This window comes from Calliopsis andreniformis, chromosome 2, assembly GCF_051401765.1.
Source record: "Calliopsis andreniformis isolate RMS-2024a chromosome 2, iyCalAndr_principal, whole genome shotgun sequence".
Classification (NCBI taxonomy): Eukaryota; Metazoa; Arthropoda; class Insecta; order Hymenoptera; family Andrenidae; genus Calliopsis; species Calliopsis andreniformis.
In genome coordinates, this window is record NC_135063.1 from 11335411 (window position 1) to 11350892 (window position 15482).

The window sequence follows — 15482 nt, forward strand, 5'->3', positions numbered from 1 at the left end:
AACTAAAGTAGCTGTTTCGAAGATATTCAGAAATATTTTCTACCCTCAAAGTACTATCAAAACCATTACCACAGTCAAGATAAAGCACAATGTCTGCCACGGAGATTGTCTAACCAGGTCTGCCCATATACTGACCTTTTCCACTTACTCCCCTATATACCAAGGAAACAATGAAAGAGAATGGCGCAATCTCCTCCTTACCCTGTTAGGCACCTAGCCCACTTTTCACGCGAGGGTGGACGTTCATCCCCGATTCACACGAACTCCCCCTCACGCCTCTGCAACGACGACTTCGCTCCCCACGTCTCCGATGCTCCCTGATTCGAAGTAACGATCGAAAATCGTATCAGAGTATCGAGTTCTCGCCGAGGAGCACGACAGTCGATTCGCCTCAGGATCGGCATTATTCCTTCTAGCGCGTGGAAAGCGAGGCGTTCTGCGATAACGAAAATCTATTGCGCTGCTTCCGCGCTCGGAGCGTGCGAACGCGTCCTCTGTTCGTGTACGCGCGCGTGCTACGTTCGCCAGAGGAACCTCGCCGCCGTGTTCGGGCACGGAACACGTGTGCACACGTTCCCCGCTGTTCAGTCTCGATTCATCGGCTATCGACTGCGTATCGCGCGCCCCACCTTCCACGTTTCTCTTTATTCCGCTTCCCGTCCCCCTCCCGCAAAACCATGAGCAACCGAGACGAAATTCTCGTTAGCGATAACGCGAAATTGTATTTGCAATCATCGGTGACGCGGCGCGTCTGCCTTATCGAGCCCACCACCTCCCACGGCGGGCTCCTCCGCTCGGAAATTTACTGTCCTCGAATCGATCTTCTTCGCGCCGCGTATTTTTAGAGTCTATTCGCCAGCCCGTTCGTTGATCGCAGATTTGCGCTCGTTCGAGAGCTAGATTGAATTTAAACCGACTTTGCTCTATTGACCGGATTGGAAACTTGATTTCGTTCGAGATCCTTCGGAGATTGAAGTCAACGTTTATGGAAAGTGAGAGATTAGACGTTTTCAATGTGTTGCTGCCCGAGCTATTAGGGAGGGTTACAGATGGCGGAGGCGAATTCGAGTTGGTCGGGGCGCATCGACAGAGTTCGAGCCCATTTGGAAGTGTTGGAACAGGTTAAAGTGGTTTGGAGAGGATTTCGAGAGGATTGAAAGGTGGATCGAAGGAAAAATTAGTGACTTAGGAAAATGGTGCTGTGTTTATCATGACTTGTAAGTATTAAAAATGAAGCTGTATTCCTGTGGGAACAGGAGGTCCCTTGATCATTAGTTTTATCTAGAGTACAAATATATCTCACAAATATTCCATTATCGTTCGTATTGTATGTGAAGTGTACATGATGACTTGTTTTTGCTACTTTCGAGGGGTTTCCTTCTCGTGAACTCGATGAAAAATCTCGTTTGACCTCTTTACTGACCCAGCGCTGGCGCCGCTCGAAACTTTGTTCCTCAGGATTGAATTTAGGCTTTGCACGATAGCGGGAACTTTAAGTCGGTACAACGAGCCCGAAGTTGTTGCAGCAAGTTGTCGTCTCATGAAACGGGAATCACGTATCTCGACGAACGACACACCGACGAAAGAGTTTCCGGTCGTGTCGGGGATGACTTTCGCGGATTGTCGTGTCTCATATACGGCGAGCTGAAACTTTGGCCTTGCTTTAGTTTATAAAAGCTTTCATTATCCGCGTGCTACGATAAAAGCTTTGCACTTTGGCAATTTCTCTTGCAAGGGGGAATTTCCTTAAATAACCTACTCGATGTATGACACCGATTTTCTTTACATCCCTTTATTAATGAAAGGGTAGTTGCATATACTGGAATAAGGAAATGAAAAGATTGGAAACATTTTAAGTCAAAGTATTAATTTATTTAAAGCCAAAGTATTAGCCACAAATGTATCATAACAATTTATATCAGATCTTTCTATATTACTACAGCTTTCGTTTCTAGTTTCTGACCACATCTCGCTATTTTCTCTACTCTTTGATTATCGCGCAAAACCTGAAAACACAAACACGCAGCTTCACAGTCAATATCAACACCTCGGTAGCTCGTATTTGAAGTTACATCTCTCTGTAACTGAAAATTCCAAGTAGAACAGATACACCAAAAAAGCTCTGAATAGTCTAACTGTCCCTGTGAGACAAGTATTCATCGAGTACTGCCAACGAACAAAGTCAACGGTATATTTCTGTGAACTGTCCCCATTGAAATATGCCTGGCCACGCAATTTTCATCAGTGCAGGTTTCCCTGAAAAGTTTCCCTGTTTCCGCGAAAACTGGTTCTCCCTTTGTTTTCTCCCTGAAACTGGAACAGTCGAAGCATCGATTAAACTACAATTATTCACCCACCCAGCGCAGAAACTTTGCTTAAAATTTATTTAAATCGGTCACATAAATTACGGAAGGACTGGCAGCCGCTGCTACCTCTGGTTTCATTGGTCATATTCAAGGAGATATTATCTCACTACTTTTACTGAACGTTTCCCAATCGTCTAGTTTCTAGCCTGGATTTATGGTATATGAAGTAAGTAATACTACTTGTTGTTGTTAGATTGGTGACACTTTAGAGGAGTCTTCTCGTTATAAGTTTAGCCTGTAGAAACACTCAAATTTCTGAGTTGCTAGTTGCAGCGCAGGGATTCCCATAAATTGGCTGTCTTGTTTAGCCAGCGTCAGATTATGGTAGTTCCTGTTGAAATCACGCTGCTGTGTCCAACGAGCAACATATAATCCCCGATGAAAATTTTACAGATATTTTAGTTTTTGTACATGACGCTAAGGTAGGGTTAATTAAACTTCAAATCCAAATTTTCCAGAATGTAGTATAAAATTTCCTTCACCTACAATATAACATAACTAAATTCCTGTTATTCTAATAAACCGAAGAGAAAGCAATAGGATCCTGTAAAACATTTAATTTAAAAAAAATGAGTATATATTTGTCTGGCTTTGAGGTACAAAATTGTGAGAATGATACATAGCATTGATAAGAATATACCACCCACATAAAAAAGACCAAATACTGTCAAACCATCAAAAATGGGATCATCTACAGAATGAGTTTGACTTGTGGAAGTCCTCCCAGGGGATCGAGCCGGAAGTGTCCCAGCAGCCGCCATCTGTAACCAGCGCGAAGGATACCGAGATAAGGCGCCACGGTATTATAAATGTATAACCCACTGCTTTTTTATCCCGTTTATCGTCCATAGCGGGCGACTTTGAAAAAGGATCGTCGATTTTGGAACGCTGCTGGTGGCGTCGCGCAACACCCGAAGATCAAAGAGCCAAGGGTCTGCGACAGCGGAAAAATCGCGTCGCTTCCTTCGTGTAGACTCGAGAGCGAGGTCCAATTTAAGAGCAGCCCTTACGTAGGGCAGCCCAGATAGCGTGGAAAATTTTATAGAGGACGTGTTAGCCTCGCCCCGAAGATCACCACCATCTTCTTAATTAAATCCCAGCCAATGAAACTTTGCGACCACAGGAGAAAGCACAGAACGAAGACTCGCTGACAAATCAGCACACAACGAATTTAATTCCAGCGATCGCGAATTCTTTTCGCCAGGAATCCCCTCATTAAGCCTCGTTTTCCCAAGCAACGATACCTCATCTCGAGCACTCTATTTTTCAGAAATTTCATTTCCTACTCCCTCCTGTCTTGACTGCTTAAAACGTTTCCATTTCGAAGCCCTGGGACGTCGTGGATGCCCATGATTGACGCGCCGCGAATTTTCAAGACGATTGATAAAAAGAGGATGGTAAGGGAGGCTGGATGAGCTGGGGGAGGTTCTATTTATTGACAAGTGCTCCCGTATATCGAGATCCACGGATCGCTGCGAAATGGAGGCAGAATCAATCCGTGCCGTTCCATCGAGCATCGCTGTCATTCAGTATGAGCTTTAATATCGATGGCTCCCACGTATACTAGCGGAGCTTTTTCCCCGTCGTTCTTCGAACGAGACTGTGCTTTCCGTCTAGCGTATACGGGCTGTGCACGTGCACGAGCAAAAAAGGAGCGATCGGGCTCGCGTAAAATCGCGGCTGGGCCAGCTGGAATTTTCACGGATCATTTGGCTGATGGCATATTCGGCGGCAGCATTCCTGGCATATTCGATAACCGTTCCCGCAAGCTCTCTGCTGGTTGGGGGGTAAGGGCGAACGAGGGACAGGTGCCTGCGCGAGCGTGAAGAAACGACGTTCAAGGTGTACGGGGTGTCCCTGATGTAATCGAGAGGGTTGCCTTGGATAATTTAGTAGGTGATTTTATGTTAGGAAGGTTTTGCACAGTGGCAGGAACGTTTTGCAGACTTTTTTTGAAAATTTTGATTGTCTAAGGTAGTCTATGATATTTGATACTTTGTTATAGTATAGAGATATATGTATATAGGCCTTATAATCGCAAATTTCTAACTTTTCAAATTTCCTATTGCTTATTCGATAATTTTGATGTAGACGAATGATTAGATTGCAGTTTTTATGCATTTATGAAAATCTGAAATGTGTGACAAATGATAAAATGCGTATAATATTCGACAAACCTAGAAAATATGACAAACAGAGTGCAAATTTAACAATTAAATTCTATTAAGCAGCACAGTTTCTGTCACCGTACAGTTATAAAATAAAAGCACTAACTATAAAAAATTGCTCTACTTGGTTCAAGAGAATTTAATCCTTCCTGGCTCACTCGTTTGTTCTGCGTACAATAATTATGAAATGGACATTATAAAAAAATAATACTCTACCCAAAAGAATAACCATTTTCCAGTTTCAAATGGAAAAATAACTTCCCTACAAATCCTCAAGAGAATCACTGTGAAATTAAAATGGGACACCCAGTGCATTCAGATCACCCCATCTGCGTCCCCATTGGCACGTCATAATGCGACGCTTCCCTATAAATCCGCGTCGCGTCGCATACGGCCTCCCTATATGATAGTTCATCGAAAATATTCGATCGACCGAGCAAACTGGGAAGACTCGTTGACCTGCGAAACAACTTGCGTGAGGACGAGATTGGAAAAGTTAGGGGAACGATTCACTTCGGTCACGAGAATGGGATCTGTTCGTCGATTTTACTCCAGTTCCTCGAGAGCTTTGGATATGTAGTCAGCAATTGTGAGGCAGCGGGAACCCTGGGTCGCGTCTGGGGGTCGTTGGAAATAATCTGACGAATCGTGGAAGACGTAGGGAAGCAACACGTGGCACGCGTGCACGTTCCTCTTCGTGTCATTGGCTGCGCGATAAATCAGCCTGCACAGTGTAAGTGTTCGTGGGACTTGATACTGAAGACGTACTCGCGCCTTGGAATGCACCTTAGTGCTTAAGGGATTCTAGGAAGTGGTTGGAGTTCTTGGTCTGCAAAATATATTTCCTCTGATGCTAATATTTTTTAGTAGTAATCAGTGAACTTCTGTTTTTAAGTGTTTGTGAAATTTATTTAATATTTTGAGTTCGACAATTGCCACGATTTAATTCAATGGTTGAATCATCGATTTGGATACTTCAGGTAACGCTTAATGCTTTTTACTTGTAATTCGTGTTTAAGTAACAAACAAAGGTACTTCATAGTTACACGGTTCAGTAAACTTCGAGAGGAGAATTCCAGTGGAAGAGAACAATATTTATGATTACATCGAGAAACCGACCAATGAGGAATTAAATTACTCCTTCACAGAGGAATTACAGTATCCAACCACTTTTCCTCAGTTCGCTCTTACTGTAATTTCTTCAAACTTCACAATGCTTCTCCGCCATTATTTTTCAATCTAAAATAATTGTTACTTTTTTAACGACTTCTAAATACTTCTTAAGTATGTTTCCCTAAGAACTTTGCCTTTCCTTAAAAAGTCGCGAAGTAGGTCAGCTTGTTAAGCTGAAATACATATTTTTGGCTGCAGTTCCAGCAACATGGTGCGCTTTGTCTTCTCGGGTGTGCCACGTAACGTAATCGTTGCTCGTTTCGCGTCTAATTAGCGACAGCATTAATCTTCGCAAAATAGTACACAATTTCGCTGAACCCACCCAGGTTCTTCAAGTACATCTCGATTCTTTTAACGGAGTGGCGCGTTGTCATCGAAATTGCCGTGTTATGGAAAAATTTAATTAGTTCAGACGCGCTGCGTAAAGAAAGATAAAAGGGTGGTTCATCGTCGTTACAGCGAGCGGTCGAGTGTCACGTACGGCACGAGGTAATAAAAGAAAGCGAGTGGTCTGCGAGCGTGTCCTGAATATCAGCTGTCCTCCAGGAATATAATAAGACGACGGGAATGACCGTGACGTCAATTCCTCTCACACAACAACTGCTGATTTTACTCCTTCGTGATCGTAAAACTCCACCCTTCTGAGCCATATCTTTTTTGGAACTAGCGTCACGTCATACTTTGATTGCGTATGTGTCGCAATAAATGTTTAATTTAGCTTATAAGCTTCCAGATTGTCGAACACTCAATAAATAGAATAATCCAAATCCCTGTTCATGAGTTCAGTAAGTATCGATAACTTCCTATAGTAGCACGCAGCGAGTAGTAAACTCCATTTGTGGCCAGACACAGTGTAAGTAGTCGAAGCCAGTATTTGTCAGACAAATTGAAATATTATTTCAAATAAATACAAATAGCCCATAAATTTTCGAACTTCTTTAGCTACAAATAATCTTGAAAATTGAATAAAAATTTCATTTTGATCTTGCATCTTCTCTTAAGTTCCCTTTCTGTAAAAGTTCTGATTGCTTTGAATTCTAAAGGTCGCGTTTCATCGTCGCGGAGATGATTACAATAGTAGAAGGTGTTAGGTTCACGAACTGCATCGGTGGCCCATTTTCGAATAACAAACTCGCCAGAGACGGGGAGAAGATAGTTGCTGCGGCGTGTGCCGGTAACGATCGCAGGTCATTAGCAATGCTAATGCACCTTTCGACTGATGAGACGGCGTAATGCCTCTGGTCGGCAGGGGCTTCCACTTTGGGTGCATTTCTCAGCGTGGCTACTTTAGGAGCAGCCAGCCTGTAAAGCTGGCGTTCGCTCGATCGGTTGCCGTACATTTCATCGGGACTATTGGCTTCCTATTAGGATCGAACTCCGTAACTGTTTCCCAAGAAATTAGAATTCCCCGATAACCGAATTCCGCCTCGTAAAACAGTCTAGCCGCGGCCCTAATTGCGCGTGGAACCCAGCTTCTTCTCTCGATTCGATAAACAAGCGACATTTGATTGAAAACGACCGAACGTACAGAAAGATTCAGGATCACAAATCGATTAATATTGAGAGTGGTACGAGAATAATACAATTTTTGGGATAATAAATACATACATTTTTAATCTCCCATTGTTACGAGTTTCAAAAACGAATTTCAAATCATCTATCATTTATGAACGTCATTGATATCTCTATGGAATTTTAATAGGGCTTGAAATAAAGTTTCATATCGTTGAATATGGATATTACGTTACATTATTTTCGAATTTAAGTTTCAGTAATAATAATTCGCATTCTGAATCGCAGTATACCCCACGAAGATGAGGATTCATCCACTGAAATTTTTACAGACGTCGTTATCGAGTAATATCGACGAATTTTACTTGATGGCAGATCATCGCAGTGAAGTTTCGCCGAGTAGTTACGATCGCTGTTTACGGGGGCCTGTAAAAGTTTATGATTAAAAACTTGAGCGTCTCGGGGATCTTAACCAGTCCGTTTCCGAACTTCTTTTACGTTCTCAGCCTCCCCACGAAACGAGGCGATTCCCCACACAGCAAATTTTTCCGGTTCGTAGGAGGTACGTAAGGGCATTCCTGCGATCTCTGGAGTTTTCCTGTGTTATTACGATCAACTCACGCAGCATCTGGCCACCATTGATGGTGCTGTTAGTGAGAAGAACTGCTGTAACGTAGTAGACTTGGTGCCATGCTAGGCACAGTGGCTTGCTCTCGATATGATGCGATTTTTGGAGTAGTTGTACCGAGTGGAATTCTACACATCCTTGCTTTTCAGTCACAAGTGTCCTCTTTATATCAGTAGAAAGACCTGTACGTGAGCTCCAAAATTCCTATAAGTAATGGGCAAATGCTGACTTGGAAAGATATTTTACTTCTGAGCGCTTGAATCAGAAGAGATCTTCTGAAATTTTTCGGCCATAAGAGGTAGATTGCTCCTGAAATTTTTTAGAGTTCCTTGATCCCTCTTCATCTCCAAACTTTGTCAATTTCTCGAACCCTGGGTCAATATTCTGCGAGGATATTTTTAAATCCTATTAAAATATAAAAAAAAGTTCCATTCCATATCCGCTGAAATGGCATTTAGTTGAAACGTATGTAAAATTTAAAATAAATTAATTAACTCATTATTTAGTGTATCAGGGCAGCCAATTAGGAAAATACGGTTTCACGAAAAACGTGTTTAAAGTTAAAGTGTTGCATGCAGTTCCACATATATAGCATTATATTTATGATACTCTAATTTAATCTGTCATTTCCACGGAATAAAGAGGTCCCTCCTCTTCTAAAAAAAAGTTCATCTGTATAATTCAGTTTTAATTTTTCAATTTCTGCTCATAATTTAACTACTACTTAACACTATTATGCCTCATACCTCACGTTTCTAACAATGCACCACTTTCTTGCAATCCTAACTTCGTCACTTCATCATATTCAGGTATTCTATCTTCTAAAAACATCAACGTCTTGCCTCTTCCAAATAAAAACACCTTCTTTAATTCCCAAAAGGTTACCCTGATTGTGCTCGCCATCAAGGAGGCAGCCATTCCGTATAGGAACGCGTGTGTACCATCAGACGACAGGATCGTCGAAATTTCGGTGCGATTCCTGCTGCGCGGATAATTTCCTTGCTCGCGTAATTAGCCCGCAGGAATGACGGATAATTAGCGACCTCGAGGCGATCACTGGATCGGCCGACAAAGGGGAGGATGCTGTCGGGGTGATAACTTTATTCGGACGAAATCCTGACCGAGGCGACTGGCGTTGCGGGGAATTTCGGCTGCGCGACGTAGGTCTGCGGGATAGACGAAAAGGGGTTGAAGAGGGCGTGGGATGTGAAGGGACGAGGAGGGGGAGGGGGAAGTGGGGGGGGGGGTGAAGCCAGGACATTGTTAACAGCATTGCTGCCTAATTAACCGCAAACGCTTTCAGTGGGTTTCGCCTGGTCTATTGTTTACATGCGGGCATGCCGCCTGTATGATAGTGCTCGACGACCGAACCAGCTGAAATATTTCCATGGAGATTCTCTGCCGCTTTGTGTTGCACACGCACGCGTCTATCTACTACGGAGTAGCGGTGATCCTGCGAGGTACGCCGGAAGTTACGTCCACTCGTAGAGGGAGGCTTCATTTTCGGTAGAAACAAGTTGGATCAGCCTCGATACCGTGCCTTGGACTGGGGGAAAGTCTCTGTTTTGATGGAAGTGGGTATTGTAGTGTTCGGATCAGTCGACCTGTTAACCGAAATATAGCTTGATTAGAATCTCTTCTAGCATGGAAGAAATTGTGTGCGTTAGGTATATTCCTGTGGTTGTAAGGTGAAACGATATACAGTGGTGATTGAAAGAGAATTTAAGAGGATTATAACCTTCTATATACACTCCTATTCAGAAGTATTAGGATACTTGCTCGGTCACATTATATGTATTTGGAAGAAGTTCTGAAGTGAATAACAAATTGCACTTGAAACGCCTACAATTTGAGTGAAACGTGTCTGACTTAGAATTTATTCTACTACTGATGCACACTAGTCTGGTGAGAAGTTCTCCTATTTTGTTAGTGTAAATGACTACCCTAAACCTTAAGAATACTAACAACCAATACCCCACGAACACCAGCAAATCAAAGTAGAAAATACTGGTTAGCCATATCATACCGACCTGCACCGCAACAACAGATTAATTATCACCGTTCACGGAGCGCAAAACAAAACAAAGGATTACAGACTATCAGGTGTGGCCGGGGGTGTCGGATCAGGTTTCATTAATTTTAATTGACGAGGGGATTCCAGGGCGCTGTATCCGCGGAAAAAACGTCGAAGCTGGAATTTCATTTCGCGACGATTACAAGGGATAACGAGCTTTGAAAATCAAGGAAATTGTATCAGGCTCGCTGCTGGTTAGTCAATCAACGCCCGTCCCTCAGTTCCTTGGTCACTAGCGTACTCTTGACGAGTGGTAATAAGCCTCTCGGCGTGGCTCCACTCGCTCGACGATATCCTTAATTCCGAAAGCTCGTTGCGCGGGTAAATAGAGCTTAAAATTAAACTCTGCCGGCTTTCTTATCGCGCCAGCGATCTCCTGGCCCGTATATAATGCGATCTTGTTATCGGGCCGAGCTATTTTTAGCAGGAGAATTACACGCGGCCAGTGTATACGTTAACCCCGTGTCTATTCAGCTCGTTGCTCGCTCGCTCGCTCGTTTGTATCCTGTATGCATCTGGGCCACGTTACCCCGACCACTGAATTAAAAACGCGTTTCGCGGCCGAAAATTATGACCGTACGCTCGCGTGAGGGCTGTTTCTCTTCTTTACCATGGGCCTCGGTTCTCGATCGCGCAGACGTGCCCTTCCAGCAGATATTTCAACTCTCGCGAGCTGGCTTACTCGGGGCTCGTCGAAGTTTTCGACAGACACACGAGTGATGCTAAGGGAGAATTTTTCTCAGTGGGAAATATTTGGAGAATTGAAGTTGAGCTGCGAAAGAGAGGGATGTCCATTATGTGGATGGGTGCTTTAGGAGGTTGGGTTCATAATGGTGGATGGTTCCTGATTGGAGTAATGAAGAGTGTGCATTAACAGTGGAATTATGAAGAATGAAATTAGGAAGGGTTAGTTGTTTCTTTTGAGTGGGAAAATTATAATTTTGAAGAAACAGGTCTGCTGGAGTAGTATTTCTTAGTATTTATTAGTATATATTTGTTTTAGTCTCTTTTGGATTTTCTATAAATTTGGAAAATATCTGAACTCTTTGAAAGCTCTTTCAGGAAGGCTGATAAAAATGCTTGTACATATCTGGTTGCCTCTAGAGCTCTCTGAGGAGTGACTCTATACTCGAAAGCAGCTTAATGGACACCTCAGAAGCCAATACTCTTCTGCTTTCCACTGTAACTTATTGGTGCACATTGCTTCTTCTGTCGCCACTTGGTAACGTCTCTCAACAAGACATATTTCCTCGAGTATATTCCTTTCCTCACAATACAATAAAACTTCCTCCTTTGTTATGCAAAGGCTGTTATCATAACTTGTTAACAGGCTTTCATGCGTGGCAGCAATTTCTGTTTCATATGAAAATGTATTCTTAACAACGTGAACTGCTGTACATGACAAAAGAGATTGTTCACGAAACGTTTTCGCATTCTTTGTGAATTTACATTTTTATCAAATCCTTACCAGTTTTAAAGCCCTTGGATTGCGCAACAATTTCTGAAATAGTGGGAATGATTCAGTAACAATCGTCCACGAAGAAATCATTTACTTCCACAATAGTAACGCAGTTCCAACGATGAAGCGGCATGTTGGAATTGAAACTGCTTTCCCGTTGTTTCCCGCGACGATGTAAATGGGTCGGAACTCTGCTCGATGATTAAACACCGATTGCTCGCTCTTCTCTCCCTCTTCTCCCCTCGTGCACGAACCATCTATTCCCTTGGTGTCCGTGTTGAAAGCCATTATGGCAAAATGCTGCTCGATACATAGAAATGATTATAAATAACTCAAAATCGATAGTGAAAAAACCTCTAGCTAAACGGTCGCTCGTAAATCAATCGAGGCGTCATTAATTTATACGCGAACACCCGTCGATCGAGGTGTGAAACCGGCGCGTAGAAAGCGTGAGAGAAAGAGGAAAACAGAGGACCCATTAATTATTTTTTTACGTGTCGCGTACTGGCAAAAGTGGAAGCGAAAGAAATATTTATAGTGGAGTGTAATTCATACCACGATTAAAAAGCTGTAGATCTTCGTGCACAAACAAGTGTTATGTCATCGAAATTGTACATTTGTTTCTAGTAGCAGCACTTTGTTTGAGAAGAATCGTTAAATATCTGTGCAATTGGGTATAGATTGTTCGACGTGTCTGATCATAACATGATATTTTCACTTACAATAGGCGTTTCCCAAACTTAATGCTTACTCTTTTATAACTGTTTGAAATATTCAAAAATTTTCAAATTCTCAATATTCAAATTTTCAAACTACCTAAATATTCAAATTTTCAAACTTTTAAACCCTCAAAAAATATAAAGTACACAGGGCAATTATAATAAAACATCTTTCTCATTTTCAACTATACCACTTTTACTCCATATTTCAAGAATTTAATTTTCACCCTCTCTCCCCATCCTTTTCACGTGCAATGTGATTTTCATAAATAACGCAGAATATACTCGTACACGTGAATATTCATATCCAGCACTTCTCATAACTTTTCCCTTATTTCTTTGGTTCTCCAGATTGAGGCAAGACAAGGGTGGCGGTGCCTGGTGCCCGAAGAATATGGTCACGAAGGAGGGCAAGGAGTACCTCGAGGTGAACCTGCACAGCCCGCGTATTCTGACGTCCGCCAAGACCCAGGGTAGATTCGGGAACGGCCACGGCGTCGAGTACACCGAAGAGTACTTCGTCGAATATTGGCGGCCTGGGTTCAACAAGTGGGTGCGATGGAGAAATCGACGTGGGATGGAGGTACGTACACACCTTCTCTTGGCTGCTGCCTGGCGATCGATTCCCGTCGAACCTTTTTTCACCCTACCCGAGCTCGCAGCCGCTCGCGTTCGTGACTGACTGCCCCTTTTACATTTGTTATGAACGCCACGTTCGAGAGATTCGCTTGGACCGACTGTAATCGATCGTTGCATCTCGTTCAATCGCGTGGGCGCCTGAAACAGAAACTTCGTGAGAGGACCTTCTCGTGCAAGACTGTGGTATATTATCGTTAACTTTATTTTCATTTTTAAGGGAACCTTTTCTGGCTCGTTTCTTTATGCATTTTGTGTCACTTTTCTCTTGTACTAAGATTCTGTTGTAATTTATTTCAAAAGAAAGAAGAACTACTTTGCACTCTTCAATTGCTACATTGGTTTCGAGTATACATGTAGGAGACAGTGTTTTAAAATCTACACACCTGTTTATTCGTCAACAGTTCTCAGAACTCTATGTTATTCAAATCTCAATTCTTTCATATACCTAATATATTTACATAAAAACCTTAGCTTCTGATTCATGTATGACCCATTTCACTTTTTTATATAAATGACGCGGCAATTCTCCTTGATTTCTGTCTCTGACAGATTTTTATACGAACAGGCAACCGCGAGGGATTTCCGTGGCGGGAGAAATAACGCAACGCCACTCTTTATAATTGCTCTCGTCAAGGAAATCGGATTAAAGCTTTAGCGCGGCTAGCGCAACGAGCAAAGCGTCGTTGCGGCGTAATTCCATTCTTTCGAACGAATGGGGTAGGGGGTGCAAAATCTGCGCGTATCGCGGAGGCCTCGCTCCGATAGCCCCGAGGGTTGTCCACCATTTGTATTCCGGGATGGTGGCTGCCGTCGACGTATCTATATCGCATCAGAGAACCCGCTGGCCAGTGTAAGCGGCCGTTACAACGGGCGACGTGTTAATTAACGTCTCTTTAGCATGATAATCTGGACGCGATATCCATTAGCTCGTCAAAATACATCATACCGGTTAAAGCGATTTACCAGCACCGATGAAATTACGGAGAACAAGCTCCTCTCGAGCCCCGTCGCCTTAAATTACTACAATACCAGCATTTGTGAGGTCGCTTGCTGAGGCGTGGGAAGGGGCAAGACGTGGTCACTTGCAATAAAGGAAGAGATGAAATTCATCTTGGGGTGCGTGGGAATATTTGGCATATATTTAGTGTGTATTTAGAAGACTGTGGAAATTGGAGGAAATTGTATTAGAAAAGAACCATGTGGTGATAAGTTTAATTTTATTTTAAATATTTATGTAATATAGAAATTCTTACATGGTAGTTGTTGATAATTTTAGAGAATGATTCTATGCACCAATGTAAAAGGAAAATTAGGGTTTGGGACTTCATTTCTGAATTATTAATTGTTGAAAATAGACGTGAAGTACGGCTGACTAGAGATGACTTATACTACTGGGAGAACTGTTCGCTAGGCAGGCACAGTGACAGTAGTATAAGTCTGGTTACGTCTGACTTAGCTGTCGGCAGCAGTACAAGACAATTTTATTTGGATCTACTAAATCTCTCTTTAAAGTTTTTGAAGTATGTTATTAAATATTCTTTATAATAATTAACATACAAAACGAAATGCAAAACATTTTTTTTACTGAATAATTGTATCTTTTATCTTGCTTTGATAAACGATATGTCAACAATGCATTAATGAATAGTAAATTATGAAACGGTAATAAAAGTGATACCAATTTGGATGGAATCAGTGACTCGAATTCTCTGCAGCTCTCTCATTAAGAGAAATCATTGAACGTAGGTATAATGCCATCCTGACCGTAATGCTGATATTTGCAGAAATGCATTCTGAGCCGTGGCGAATTATTTTTATTCAATTCTAATTGTCGTTATTGTATCAATTATTCATTCGAAACCGCAATCAAAGAGGAGAAACCAGTGATGCGTCGATATTCTGTTCGGCATCGAGAACGGTACTCGCTTTTGTTCGCAAACCGCGACTGGTACTGGTGAATGGAATTTTAATGGATGTGCAATAAAACGATTGCATTTATTCCGCTTTTCGAAATAGCGTGGCCATAATCAATCGTAACGAGCATCGTGCATTTTTCAATTCCTCGGTGGCGATCGTGGATTGCTTGTCTAACCATAAGTGAACGGAACACTTCAGTTCTATCAATAGCTTCGATCCGATCTGCTCGATATATGAACTATTGTTGTTCTATTTTCTGGATATGGTACACGTATCAGACTCTACTTTCGAATAGAGAAAACACATTTGAAGGATAGGAAAAATGGAGAAAAAACGAAGAATTTATAAAAACGTCATGGTACGAACATTAAGTACTTTATTGTTTAGGGGACTTTGGATTTGTTCAAATTTACTACCCACATTTTTATAGATTTGTGCTTTTTCATCTCTCGTATTGCTATATCTGTTCGTTTCCACACTTCTACGTTTCTACATTTCTAGATTTCTACATTTGTATTCTCTTAAAATGTTAAAAAAAATCGAAAGACATAGCAATGCTTCTCAAAACACCTCACTCCATCTCCTCGCTACACAGCAGAAGCTCCCAACTCTAAACTCCAACTCCCAACTTGCACCACGCTCATCCCAGAACCTTCTCAACAGGAGCCGTCATCAGAACACCGATGTTCCTCATGGCTTGGTGATTCCTCCCCCTCCTCGTTGTCTCCCCCGACTGCAGCCAGAGTCGCTAGGTACACATAACACAAACCTTCCCATATCCTCCTGTCGAGATTCGTGCCAGACGTTCTTCCCGTTTTCACGCAGAT

At 42.3% G+C, this 15482-nt stretch overlaps 1 protein-coding gene across 1 annotated transcript in view; it reads left to right on the top strand.

The window, feature by feature from the left end:
- Nucleotides 1-15482, top strand: part of Ddr (discoidin domain-containing receptor 2) — a 143926-nt gene that overhangs the window by 70587 nt on the left and 57857 nt on the right. The window contains exon 4 of the mRNA XM_076389685.1: nt 12451-12682. Coding sequence (XP_076245800.1) covers nt 12451-12682 — 232 coding nt within the window. The remainder of the gene's footprint in view (nt 1-12450; nt 12683-15482) is intronic.